This window comes from Lucilia cuprina, chromosome 5 (assembly GCF_022045245.1).
Source record: "Lucilia cuprina isolate Lc7/37 chromosome 5, ASM2204524v1, whole genome shotgun sequence".
Taxonomy (NCBI): Eukaryota; Metazoa; Arthropoda; class Insecta; order Diptera; family Calliphoridae; genus Lucilia; species Lucilia cuprina.
Genome location: NC_060953.1, coordinates 13,008,286 through 13,021,353, shown reverse-complemented (window position 1 = coordinate 13,021,353; position 13,068 = coordinate 13,008,286). Strand labels below are relative to the sequence as shown.

The following is a 13,068-nucleotide window of genomic DNA, read 5'->3' as shown; positions in this document are numbered from 1 at the left end:
GCTGACCAGTTTTAAAGCGAAACTTAGACCTAATTTTACAAGGGGTAAGGGGCAAGATTAAATATGCTCGCTCTGTTACGGCCCATTCCCCACAATACATGGACAATAGGATTAGAATTTTACAGAATAATAACCTACGTCGTTGCCTTGGTCTTGACCCACACTTGAAAGCTTCTTTACTGGCTGGCCACCAATAAATTGTTGAAAATTATTTTATATAACAGTGATTTTTTCCTATTCTAAATAATAGCTACTCGTTTGTATATTATAAATTTCGTGAAATTTTCGACAAAGTCTCACATTTTGTTTTATATTTAACTCTCCTTTTGGTAAACAGACTGATATACCTCATGAGGCTATTAGGTCTCATTATCTTTCCTCACTTGAGGGAGGGAAAGGGTTTCACCATACTTGCTACGGATGCCTCAATTTCGAAGGACTCAACTGGATGTGCTGTTTTTGACAAATGTGCTGATCGCTTTTATCTGTTAAGATACCCCAATGTTTTCTCGTCTCTTACTGGTGAACTTTTGGCGATCAGGAAGGCGCTGGAGGTTGCTGCGGAGAAGGGCTTTCTCCGGATTGTCATATACAATTGGTTTGTCATGTACAATGGTTTTGCGACAATCTTGACAGTCTTGAGTTTGATTAGGAAAACTCAGCAATATTATGAAGAAAGATCTCGGAGTACGGGTTCTTTCTTTTTCTCATTACATTTCACAATTCCTATCAGGCCGTGGTATAGTGGTTCTAATATGTCCCCTAGGGATATTAAGATTATTAACAGACTCTTATCTGGGCATACTTATGATGGAGTTTATCTTCACAAGATTGGTAAAAAGGACAACTTCAATTGTTTCAACTGTGATCTATAAGGAACAAACATGATATATTTGATGATTACTCAAATCTTTTTGATTTGTTAAATTCGCACAATATTGATGTTATTGATTGGTTAATTAAATTTACAAATGAAGCGAAAATTTCCGATGTAATTTAGTCTTTCACTTCTAACATTTTTAGGGCGAGTTTTTCTAATAAAGATAATCTTCATTCTTTGGTTAATCCTGGTTTAATATATGTTTCGTGTTTTTCAGTTATCAGTAAAGCTATATGTAGCTTTATCTATCTATCTTAGTTTAACTGAGTGTAATTGGCCAATTAAACTCAAGTTATAAGTGAGAATACACAATTAACAAAAACAATAAAACAATGATTTCGGAAGAACAAAAACTTAATATTTTATGTAAATTGCAATTTTCTGATTTTTTGTTTCATTTATTATTTTTTTAAATGTTTATTTAATATTTTTCCAAAATTTACCATTTTAGAAAAGTATTGTTTGCAAAAAACAGCTGTTCATTGATTATGTTTTTGAGTGAAAAGTTGGCAATACTAACGAAGTAAACTGTGCTTATATCTAAAACTGAAAAACACAATCATCAGTTAAAGTCCGCCTACATTTGTTCCGAGTTTAATCTAACAGCAAGTTAAGCCTAGTTTAACTGAGGAGTCAGAAACCCGCCCTTAGCGTTCGATTGAAGTATGTAAGCATTTGTCAATGCCCAACGAATATGTGTACTACACATTTTATATGATTTCACTAAAGTTAGTAAAGACAAAAACCAAATTTTCTAATAAAGATAATCTACATCAGAGATGGAAAATTCAGTACCTTTTTAAATTATAAACTGTTTAGTCTGCCTTTTGCCGTTGCAACAATCTTGTGACGATGAGTGGGCGTATTGGTTTTCTCAAACCTTTACTTGCGGTTGGCTCTGACTTTAAAGGATTGTATAACTAAAGGTTTCTCCTCCTGGTTATGGCAATAAGCGGGATAAATAACTTGTCACTCTATTATCATAACACTTGTTTCGGCCTCGGTTGATAGGAACGCTATATAAGCAGTTTTAAAGCCAAGGTGGTTAGTGCATAAATTAGTTGTTGGATGATAGGAGCATTATATAAATACTTTTAAGGTCAAGGTCAAGTTGGAAGCAGCGCCGAGTGCCTGAATGGATAGTTAGTGCATAAATTAATTTGTTGTTAACAGCACCGCCCAGCGTTTAGGTAAAGCGCTGTGATTGTTGTCCAGTCCACGTATGCCGTCATAATTGTGAGATCAAAATTGATTCTTTAAGTGAAAACCAGGAAGTAGGAAGAGAAGACTGAACTGAAAAGTTTGTAGATGTGCACACTGCGGCTTTCAGGGACAGGAAAAGTGTGGAGGGTGGTAACACACTCTGACACTCATGCTAGGATCTTACAGCATGAAGGTCAAATTTGAATGTTATGTGGACAAAGGAGTTGGAAAGAGTTTGAGAAGATGGATTTGTCCTCTATGGGGTACACAACTGTGATGTCTGCTCATGGTCGGAAGACTGAGTCATTCAACACCACCACACCTCCTCCCTCCTACTGAGAAGGCCAAGGGGAATCAAAGCAGCCCCTCAGATGATAGGACTAAGAACAGCGCCAAAAAATCTATGGTTTTTCTGGCTAAGATAGAGCAGAGAAATCTGGCCTTGTTCTTATCAAAGGAAAAGTACCTCATTAAGAAGCACAAGATTGAGTCTACAGAATAGTCTGGTCAATGGTTGAAATCAAATTACTGCAGCAGGAGAATTGTCTCCTCCTAAATCTTATAAATCACTGAGATATAGAAAACTAGATATTTCTAAATATTATGTACACATGCTATGGATTTAATCCGAACTTTAAAGGAAAATACATTTTCTGTGTTTCACTTATTTTTCTTTAATTATCATTTCAAGTCAAAGTTGGCCAATATTTTTTTCTGTAATTACAAAATATAATTAGAAACCTCTAAACTTAATAAGGAATATTAAATAAATAGAAAAAAATCTCAACTACATATTTGCTTTTTACACCAAATTAAATCTTAAAAGGCTAAACTAAAAAAAATATAGTACAATGAAAAGCGTAAATAAACAAAAGAAAAAACAATTGATTAGATTAGTAGTGTATAAACTGAGTGTGTGTGTGCCAAAGTATTAACACAAATCTTATCAGTTGAACACAACAAAGTTAGTTAAGAATATAATCTAAACCAAAAAAAGTGTTGCTTGGATGCTAATGGCTTAAGGTTTTTTTCTTGTTAGTTTCTTTTTCTTTCAATTATAATCTTTACTATATGTTTATGACTTATAAAAAGCTTAAAAGGCATAAAGCTTTTTTTTCTGGATTTTACATAATTTCTAAACTGGAATCACTGTTTTTGGTAACGACCTCTGTTTCCGATGAACCCGAACCAGAACCAGTATCATTAGCTATTTCATTATCATCCGATTGGCTATTGCGTAAAATACGCCTAGGGGAGGAAGAAGACAATTGCCAAGCTGGTATAGAGGGTGCTCCCACAGTGGCTGTCAAAGGTGAGGGGAATTGTTTGCGATTTAAGAGTAATCCCTTAATAGCCTCTAGATCACTTTTAAATTGATTAAATTCACGCATAAATTGTTGAGTTTGATCGCGTTGTTCGCGGGCCAAGCTTTCCTTGACCTGTGTCAGTTCTGTTTTAACCTCTACCAGGCGAGTATCGACCTTTTTATCGATTTCGTTTAGAGCATCATCCACGGATTTCTTCTTTTTGCCACCAAACAAAAAGGTTTGCAGGAATTTCTATGAATTTTATAAATATTAAGTAATTTTATCCATAAAATTAGTTCAAAATATTTACTCACCTTCCAAAACATAAATATGGCATAAGCTACTCCCCCTAACAAAGCCATGGAATGTAAAACTTCCTTGAGACGCTGCAAAGCTGTAGGCTTAGGCTGCTGCAAAGCCAATTGAGCATGTGTTTGGGTAGCATTTATGCCCATATTTATGACTGTAGGTGCATTGGGATCTTGACTAAATACCCCTGCCCTTTCACAGGCCATTTGTATTTCGGTCGATGTAAGACCTTTGGACCTTAGAAACTGTTGTTTTTGCAACAATGTAGTATGGCGTACTTTGGCATTGTTAAGAAAATTAACAGCAGTTGTTATCTAAAAGCAAATTCCTCTATTAGTAAACATCTATTTTCTGCTTTCTTTCCACGACACTTACCAAAGCTTCACGTGGTGCTGGTTCATCTTTTTGGCTCATTTGTATGGCTAACTGTCCTTCGGTTAGTACATTGTTGTCCATATTTTGTTGTAGTTCTGTTGTTGTTATTTTTACCGTATCACCGGTATCCGTATTACTCGCTGACATACTTAATTCTACTGCAATTTTAATTTTAACTTATTTTATTATTTTCTAATCTCTTAAAATTTAGTGTTTTTTCCAATATTTTTTTATTTCTTTTCTTTTTTGGTTGTCGTCTTTTTTGGTTTTTGTTTCCTACTGTGTATTTGCATAAAATTTGAAAAAAAAACTATTAAATACTGATGGATTAAGAGAGCAAAAGTGTGACAGATATAAATACAAAAAGAAAACAAAGAGAAGCATTGAAATAGAGTTGCCAATAGCAGTTACCTCGGTTTAAAAAAGAAAATAAAACACCGTTGTATAATTTAGTAGTAAATGTTAAATAAAACGGTTATAATTTAAAGGGTATGAAAGCAAAAACATATTATTGTAACAGCATGCTGGTGTTGTGTATAGAATATTTAAAACAAACTTACTCAATTTACTAATTTTTAAAAGATTAGTAAGCTGTATCAACGATAAAATGAAGTGTGGTTTGTCAAATATGAAACCTCTTTAACGTCTTAACGCATGTTGTGTACTTTTATATGAAATGCAACCTTTTACATTTCCACCCAACTGGCAACGCCATTTATTAACAGCTGTTGCATTAGAAAGAGAACACTACATACAACAACTTCATTGAATTTCTGTACAACAAGCGAAATAGCTAGATAAAAAAATAATTTGTGACGAAGAAGAAAAAAAAAGTAATTTTTCCGGAGTTCGAACGCATAATTTCACAAATCAATTAAGTTTTTCAAATTTTCATACTTTAAATGCCAACAAAAACACAAGAATACGCACAAAAACTATAAAATATATAACGAACCTTCTATATGAATAAAAATTAAAGTGTTAAAATAAATAAATCTTCCAGAAAAAACACTCCAAAAGAAAATTTGTCAAGTGCCAAGCAATTGCATTTTCACACAACACACACTCACACACAAAACAAATTAAAGAAAAAATTATCAGCTAGCCTTCAAATAAAAAAATTCAACATTTTGTAAAAAACTATAAACAAAAAAGTGAAATTCCATGGCTTGTGCAGCAACAGCTGCAGGTAAAGATGCCAATACAGGAAGCACAAATACGGGTTTAGTAGCAGCTGCTACTGGTGGTGGAGGTGGAGCAAGTGGAGCTACGGCTTCTACGTCAAGTTCATCGGTAGCAGGGGCTGTGGGTGGTGCAGGTTCTTCATCAGCGGCCATAACAGCTGGTGCTTCACAATCGAACGGTGGTAGTGTTATAAATCGTCAGTCACGTTTTGCCATGGAAGGTGTAGGCGCTCGAGTTATAAGAGGTCCCGATTGGAAATGGGGTAAACAGGTAGGTGTGACATTATTAGAATTTCGGGTGGTACCTAGTAGCTAAAGTATATTACTATTATTATTAATTTGTCTTGGTTTGAGTGTCTAGTATAGATTGTATGACAACATTTATTGTTCTGCTTAAGAATTGATTCATTGTCATTGACCTTTGGTTTGACTCTATTGTTTGGTCGTTGATTGAAAATAATTAAAATTGTCGTTGTTGTTGTTGTGATATATTGGGCTTGGGCGTTCGGCGGAGTTGAGTAAATAATCAATAAGAAAATTTATACTGTCAAAATGTAAAATGAATTCAAATCTTGCAACGGTTTGAATATGTTAGGTTTCACTTTAGTGCCAGCTATAACATTTGCCCCGAAATTACAGGGTAAGATCCCGTCTACAGAGATTTTCTCTACATATTTGGACGCAATTTATTTTTGTTTTTTAAAAATGTATTTTTTACATTTAAAAAATTATTTTTTAAATGCCTTATTCTGCATATTAAATAACAAATACAAAAACAAAAAAGTCGCAATACATTATCAATATACTTTTAATTGAAATATACTTACTATATATAAAAAAGCCGGTCTTTCAAAGCTAAAAATCGATAAGCTAGGTTCGTTTTTAAATCAATTTTATAATTAAAAGGGTTATAGTGAATACAAAATTACCCTATTTTTAATAATCTTTAATTCTACTTCAGTTCCAGTTCAGTTCAAGTTCAGTTCTAGTGGAGTTCTAGTTGAGTTCTAGTGGAGTTCTAGTTGAGTTCTAGTTCAGTTCTAGTTCAGTTCTAGTTCAGTTCTAGTTCTAGTTCAGTTCTAGTTCTAGTTCAGTTCTAGTTCAGTTCTAGTTCAGTTCTAGTTGAGTTCTAGTGGAGTTCTAGTTGAGTTCTAGTTCAGTTCTAGTTCAGTTCTAGTTCAGTCAGCTCAAGTTCATTTCTAATTCAGTTATTGTTAAGATCAAGGTTAGTTCTAGTTCAGTTCTAGTTCTAGTTCAGTTCTAGTTCTAGTTCAGTTCTAGTTCAGTTCTAGTTCAGTTCTAGTTCAGTTCTAGTTAAGTTCTAGTTCAGTTCTAGTTCAGTTCTAGTTCAGTTCTGGTTCAGTTCTAGCTCAGTTCTAGTTCAGTTCTAGGTCAGTTCTATTTCAGCTCTAGTTCAGTTCTAGTTTAGTTCTAGTTCAGTTCTAATTTAGTTTTAGTTCAGTTCTAGTTCATTTCTAGTTCGGTTCTAGTTCAGTTCTAGTTCAGTTGTAGTTCAGTTCTAATTCAGTTCTAGTTTAGTTCTAGTTTAGTTCTAGTTTAGTTCTAGTTCAGCTCTAGTTCAGTTCTTGTTTACTAGTTCAGTTCTAGTTCAGTTTTGGTTCAGTTCTAGTTCAGTTTTGGTTCAGTTCTAGTTCAGTTTTTGTTTAGTTCTTGTTCAGTTCTAGTTCAGTTTTAGTTCAGTTCAGTTCTAGTTTAGTTCTACTTCAGTTTTAGTTCAGTTCTAGTTCAATTCTAGTTCAGTTTTAATTCAGTTCTAGTTCATTTCTAGTTCGGTTCCATTTCAGTTTTAGTTCAGTTTTAGTTCAGTTCTGGTTAAGTTCGAGTTTAGTTCTAGTTCAGTTCTTGTTTACTAGTACTAAACAGTTCTAGTATTAATCTAGTTCTTGTTCACTTCCAGTTCTTTTCTAGTTCAGTTCTAGTTTAGTTTTATTACAGTTCTAGTTCAATTCTAGCTCAGATCTAGTTCAGTTCTAGTTCAGTTCTAGTTCAGTTCTAGTTCAGTTCTAGTTCTAGTTCAGTTCTAGTTCAGTTCTAGTTCAGTTCTAATTCAGTTCTAGTTCAGTTCTAGTTCAGTTCTAGTTCAGTTCTAGTTCTAGTTCAGTTCTAGTTCAGTTCTAGTTCAGTTCTAGTTCAGTTCTAGTTCAGTTCTAGTTCAGTTCTAGTTCAGTTCTAGCTCAGTTCTAGTTCAGTTTTAGTTCAGTTCTAGTTGAGTTCTAGTTCAGTTCTTGTTCAGTTCTAATTCAGTTCGAGTTCAGTTCTAGTTTAAAATATGTTCTAGTTAAGTTCTAATAAAGTTCTAGTTCAGATCTAATTTTGTTCCACTTCTGTTCTAGTGTGTTCCAGTTCTGTTTTAAGATTTTTCTAGTTCTCTTTTAGTTTTGTTCTTGTGTCGTTTTAATTCTGTTGTATTTATTTTTTAGTTCTATTTCAGTTCTAGTTCTGTTTAATTTCAGTTCTAGTTCCGTTTGGGTTCAGCTCTAGTTAAGTTCTTATTTAGATCTAGTTTTACTCCACTTAGATTTTTGATTAATTTAAGTTCAGTTTTGTTCTAGATATTCCAGTTTAAAATCATCAAGCCTTTATAACAAAAATTGATTACACCATTCGGCTATTGCCTGACTTATTGTTTTTAATTTAAAATTTAATTTAATCAATTTAAGTATGTATTTAAATATGTGCTTTTTGTACATACACATGTACATAATATTATTATTAACATTTAAGTAAATAAATACAACACAAATTATTGTAAATTTAAAATTAAAGTAAAACAATAATAAAATTAAATTTCTTCTATAAACAACTAGAGACTCTCTAGTGTCTAGCAACCAAAAAAAAAAAAATAATAATAAATAAAAATACGATGCATTATAATAAAAATAAAACACGTTTTAATTATCGCGTATTAATCAAAGTATTTTAAAAATATCTATATTTACACAAAACTTTATATAAAATTTAATTTTTATTTTTAGGATGGTGGGGAAGGTCATGTTGGCACTGTGCGAAATTTCGAATCTTCCGAAGAAGTTGTAGTAGTCTGGGATAATGGTACCGCGGCTAATTATCGTTGCGCCGGCGCTTACGATTTACGTATATTGGATAGTGCTCCGACGGGTATTAAACATGATGGCACCATGTGTGATACGTGCCGTCAACAGCCGATATTTGGTATACGTTGGAAGTGTGCCGAGTGTGTTAACTATGACTTGTGTTCGATTTGTTATCATGGCGATAAGCATCATTTAAGACATCGTTTTTATCGCATTGCAACACCGGGTGGTGAACGTACTATGATTGAACCAAGACGTAAATCGAAGAAAGTAGCAGTACGTGGTATTTTTCCGGGTGCGCGTGTAGTACGCGGTGTTGACTGGCAATGGGAAGATCAAGATGGTGGTGTTGGTCGTCGTGGTAAAGTTAATGAAATACAAGACTGGTCTTCGGCATCACCACGTTCCGCCGCCTATGTTGTTTGGGATAATGGTGCAAAGAATCTGTATCGTGTGGGTTTTGAGGGAATGGCTGATTTGAAGGTGAGTGAGATAAGTTTTAAATCTTAAGTTCATTGTTTAATTCTAGTGCAGTTCTAATTCAGTTTTAGTTCAGTGCATTTCTTGTTTACTAGAATTAAACTGTTCTAGTTCTATTCTAGTTCTTGTTCACTTTCAGTTTAGTTCTAGTTCAGTTCTAGTTCAGTTCTAGATCAGTTTTAGTTCAGTTCTAGTTCAGTTCTAGTTCAGTTCTAGTTCAGTTCTAGTTCAGTTCTAGTTCAGTTCTAGTTCAGTTCTAGTTCAGTTCTAGTTCAGTTCTAGTTCAGTTCTAGTTCAGTTCTAGTTCAGTTCTAGTTCAGTTCTAGTTCAGTTCTAGTTCAGTTCTAGTTCAGTTCTAGTTCAGTTCTAGTTCTATTCTAGTTTTGTTCTAGTTCAGTTCTAGATTAGTTCTAGTTCAGTTCTAGTTCAGTTCTAGTTCAGTTTTAGTTCAGTTCTAGTTCAGTTCTATTTCAGTTCTAGTTTAGTTCTAGTTCAGTTCTAGTTCAGTTCTAATTCTAGTTCAGTTCTAGTTTTGTTATAGTTCAGTTCTAGTTCTGTTCCAATTTTGTTCTAGTTCAGTTCTAGTTCAAATCTAGTTCAGTTCTAGTTCGGTTTTAGTTCAGTTCTAGTTCTGTTCTAGCTCAGTTCCAGGTTAGCCCTAATTCTAGATTAGTCCTAGTTCAGTTCTAGTTCTGCTTTAGTTCAAGTCTAGTTAATTTCTTGTTTAGTTCTAATTTTGCCTTATAACATTTCCAGGTCGTCAACGATGTCAAAGGCAATACAGTTTATCGCGATCATCTTCCCCTGCTGGGAGAAAATGGCCCTGGCAAAGGACCACATGGTTTTCAAATTGGCGATAAAGTCACTGTCGATTTGGACTTGGAAATTGTACAATCTTTACAACATGGTCATGGCGGTTGGACCGACGGTATGTTTGAGTGTCTCAATAATGTTGGCCTCGTAGTGGGTATCGATGAAGATCATGACATAGTAGTTGGCTACAATTCCGGTAATCGTTGGACCTTTAATCCAGCCGTACTTACCAAGGTAGCTTCACCAACAACGGCACCACCCGAATTTCAAGTTGGTGATATTGTTAAGATATGTTCAGATGTCGAGAGTATTAAACAAATGCAAAAGGGTCATGGTGAATGGGCCGATGCTATGCAATTGACTTTGGGTAAAGTGGGTAGAGTACAACAGGTCTATCATGATAATGATTTAAAGGTAGAGGTGGGTAATACCTCTTGGACTTATAATCCATTGGCGGTAACAAAAGTGGCATCCGCTAATGCAGATGGCAGTTGTGTGCCCGTAATATCGAGTGGTGAACGTTTGTCGGCAATTCTAAAGCACTTATTTGAGCCTAGTGTTTCGGGAGATGCTACCGAGGAGTTTGTTAAGGCAGCGGCTAATGGTTATGCGGTAGGTAGCGGTTGTAGCTTTTTAAAGGATTTTTTTTTATAATAAATCCTTTTGTATTATATTACAGCAACGTTGTGAGGAGTACTTAACCGGAGCGGTGCAGGCTTCTAGCAGTTCTTCTTCCGGAGCTGCAGCCTCCTCCTCCTCAGCGGGCGCTGCACAAACTGTTAATACCATAGCCGATGTTAATGGTGTGTTTGCTGGTCATACCGCTTTACAGGCTGCTAGCCAAAATGGTCACATTGAAGTCATACAAATTTTACTTTGCCATAATGTGGACGTTGAAATCGAAGATAAAGACGGCGATCGTGCTGTACATCATGCTGCCTTTGGTGATGAACCGGCCGTTATTGAATTACTCTCAAAGGCAGGAGCCGATCTTAATGCACGCAATAAACGACGTCAGACGGCTTTACATATAGCCGTCAATAAGGGACATTTGAATGTGGTAAAGACTTTATTGAGTTTGGGTTGCCATCCCAGTTTGCAAGACTCAGAAGGTGATACTCCTTTGCATGATGCCATTTCTAAGGAACACGATGAAATGTTAAGTTTACTTTTGGATTATGGCGCTGATATAACACTCACCAATAATAATGGTTTCAATGCTTTACATCACGCATCTCTTAAGGGCAATCCTAGTGCTATGAAGATTTTGTTAACAAAAACCAATCGTCCTTGGATTGTGGAAGAAAAGAAAGATGATGGTTATACCGCTTTACATTTGGCCGCATTAAATAATCATGTAGAAATAGCTGAACTTTTGGTACATATGGGTAAAGCCAATATGGATAGACAAAATGTTAATCTACAGACGGCTTTACATTTGGCAGTGGAACGTCAACATGTGCAAATTGTTAAGCTGTTAGTACAGGAGGGTGCCAATCTTAACATTCCCGATAAAGATGGTGATACACCGTTGCACGAAGCCCTAAGGCATCACACTTTGTCTCAACTAAAACAATTGCAAGATGTCGAGGGTTTTGGTAAACTATTAATGGGTCTTAGAAATCCTAATAATAAAAAGGCTTCGGCTTCCATAGCCTGTTTTTTGGCGGCAAATGGAGCTGATTTAACTCTAAAGAATCGTAAATTGCAAACACCTTTAGATTTGTGTCCCGATCCGAATTTATGCAAGAATTTAGTAAAATGTTATAATGAACGCAAAACAGATGATACAGATTTACCGGGTAATGTGGCTGGCACCAGTACAAGAGCTAAAGCTTTGGCCCACACCTCGGCTGCAGCCAATCCAAGACCTTTATCAGCAGCCGTAGCATCTAGTTCGGCATCGGCTAATGCCGCTGTAACTGCTAATATGCCTAAACATACGGTAGCAGCTACGGGTTCAGTTAATGGTGGTCTAAATACATTGGTTCAGGATCTAACACAATCTTTGCATATAACTTCCTCAGCAGCCAATAATGATACAACTAATGCTTCCACTTTGGAGGAATGTTTCTTATGTTCAGATTATAAACGAGATACGGTATTTAAGGTAGGTGTTGGGTACTACTAAAAGGAGAAGAGAAATTTTAGGTTTATTTTTTTCTATTCCAGCCTTGTGGCCATGTTTGCTGTTGCGACAATTGTGCTCCACGCGTTAAGAAATGTTTGATATGTCGTGAAACTGTTTCTTCACGTGAAAAAATCGATGAATGTTTGGTATGTTCAGATCGTCGGGCTGCAGTATTCTTTAAACCCTGTGGTCATATGGTAGCCTGTGAAAATTGTTCCAGTTTAATGAAGAAATGTGTATTATGTCGTACACAAATTGAAGAAATCATGCCTTATTCTTTATGCTGTGGCGGTGAGGGTAGCATAGAAAAGGTAATTACTTAAATGGTTTTTCTTTAAACTAAAACTTATTTTTGAATCCATTTTCTTCCCTCTAACAGGTGCATAATCCTAATATGCATAATGAAAATGAAAAGCCACAAGCTATGCTGCCCACTGGTGGTGGTATTAATACTTCCGGTCATGGTGTGGCCATGAATAACACTTTAACCACAACACCCAATGGTAATGCTGCCCAACAGGTACAATCACAAAATAATCTATTAGCTGCGGCAGCTGCTGCAAATAATGCCAACAATAGTGGTCTGGTAGCACCATCCAATGTTAATAATTTCCAAATGGATGATGTACAAAAACTCAAACAACAATTACAGGATATTAAAGAACAGGTAAGGATTAAGTAAGAATTTCTTTCTTATAACACTTTAATATGCATTCACTTTCTACTTACAGACCATGTGTCCCGTATGTTTTGATCGTATGAAAAATATGGTTTTCCTATGTGGACATGGTACTTGTCAAAATTGTGGCGATCAAATCGATGGTTGTCCCATATGCCGCAAAACTGTTGAAAAACGTATATTATTATTTTAGAGCTCCCATACTAAATGTATTTCCAGACATAGACAAACAAACCCTGCCTTATTAATTGACTTTATTTATTTTCATTATCATAACTCTTAGTTGCATCGCAAAAGCTCTAGCTTGTTAGCATTTTAAAAGCTTTTCTTTTTTGTCTCTATCTCATTAGTTTTACTAAATGGTATTTCGAAAATTTTCCAAGAAAATCTTTTTAACATTTACTCACTTTACTTGACATTTTATTTGCTTAACATTTTACTATTTCTTTTCCTTAGTAGTTTCTTACTTTGTTTCTCACTTGTTTTATATAGCTTTTATATAACTTTTTTTAATTGCTTAATTTTTTCTTTAGATTTATATGATTTTTTTATTAACAAATTTGATTTTATTTGCATAATATTCCCCATAATATTATATACATATACATATTATATATTTTATATACATTAAAA

General features: G+C 34.8%; 2 protein-coding genes across 2 annotated transcripts; one reads left to right on the top strand and one right to left on the bottom strand.

The window, feature by feature from the left end:
- Positions 1 to 3,024: 3,024 nt before the first annotated feature.
- LOC111683760 (peroxisomal membrane protein PEX14) lies at positions 3,025 to 4,418 on the bottom strand. The gene is made up of 3 exons (XM_023445864.2): positions 4,075 to 4,418; positions 3,705 to 4,013; positions 3,025 to 3,642 (listed from the first exon to the last, which is right to left on the bottom strand). The coding sequence occupies exons 1-3, from the start codon at positions 4,219 to 4,221 to the stop codon at positions 3,208 to 3,210; spliced, it is 891 nt and encodes a 296-aa protein (XP_023301632.2). The 5' UTR covers positions 4,222 to 4,418; the 3' UTR covers positions 3,025 to 3,207.
- Positions 4,419 to 4,886: 468 nt separating this feature from the next.
- Positions 4,887 to 13,028, top strand: LOC111683765 (E3 ubiquitin-protein ligase mind-bomb). Its single transcript, XM_023445869.2, has 7 exons — positions 4,887 to 5,529; positions 8,255 to 8,815; positions 9,569 to 10,237; positions 10,305 to 11,735; positions 11,798 to 12,067; positions 12,136 to 12,423; positions 12,488 to 13,028. The coding sequence occupies exons 1-7, from the start codon at positions 5,239 to 5,241 to the stop codon at positions 12,626 to 12,628; spliced, it is 3,651 nt and encodes a 1,216-aa protein (XP_023301637.2). The 5' UTR covers positions 4,887 to 5,238; the 3' UTR covers positions 12,629 to 13,028.
- The last annotated feature ends 40 nt before the right edge of the window (positions 13,029 to 13,068 follow it).

Bases quoted from the DNA above. Each gene is read 5' to 3' on its own strand.
- LOC111683760 (XM_023445864.2), bottom strand. From the start codon at position 4,221: ATGTCAGCGAGTAATACGGATACCGGTGATACGGTAAAAATAACAACA. The intron at 4,014-4,074 runs GTAAGTGTCGTG...ATTTGCTTTTAG, and splicing joins CAGCACCACGTGAAGCTTTG to ATAACAACTGCTGTTAATTT. The intron at 3,643-3,704 runs GTGAGTAAATAT...TAAAATTCATAG, and splicing joins CCATATTTATGTTTTGGAAG to AAATTCCTGCAAACCTTTTT.
- LOC111683765 (XM_023445869.2), top strand. From the start codon at position 5,239: ATGGCTTGTGCAGCAACAGCTGCAGGTAAAGATGCCAATACAGGAAGC. The intron at 10,238-10,304 runs GTAGGTAGCGGT...ATTATATTACAG, and splicing joins CAGCGGCTAATGGTTATGCG to CAACGTTGTGAGGAGTACTT. The intron at 11,736-11,797 runs GTAGGTGTTGGG...TTTCTATTCCAG, and splicing joins AACGAGATACGGTATTTAAG to CCTTGTGGCCATGTTTGCTG.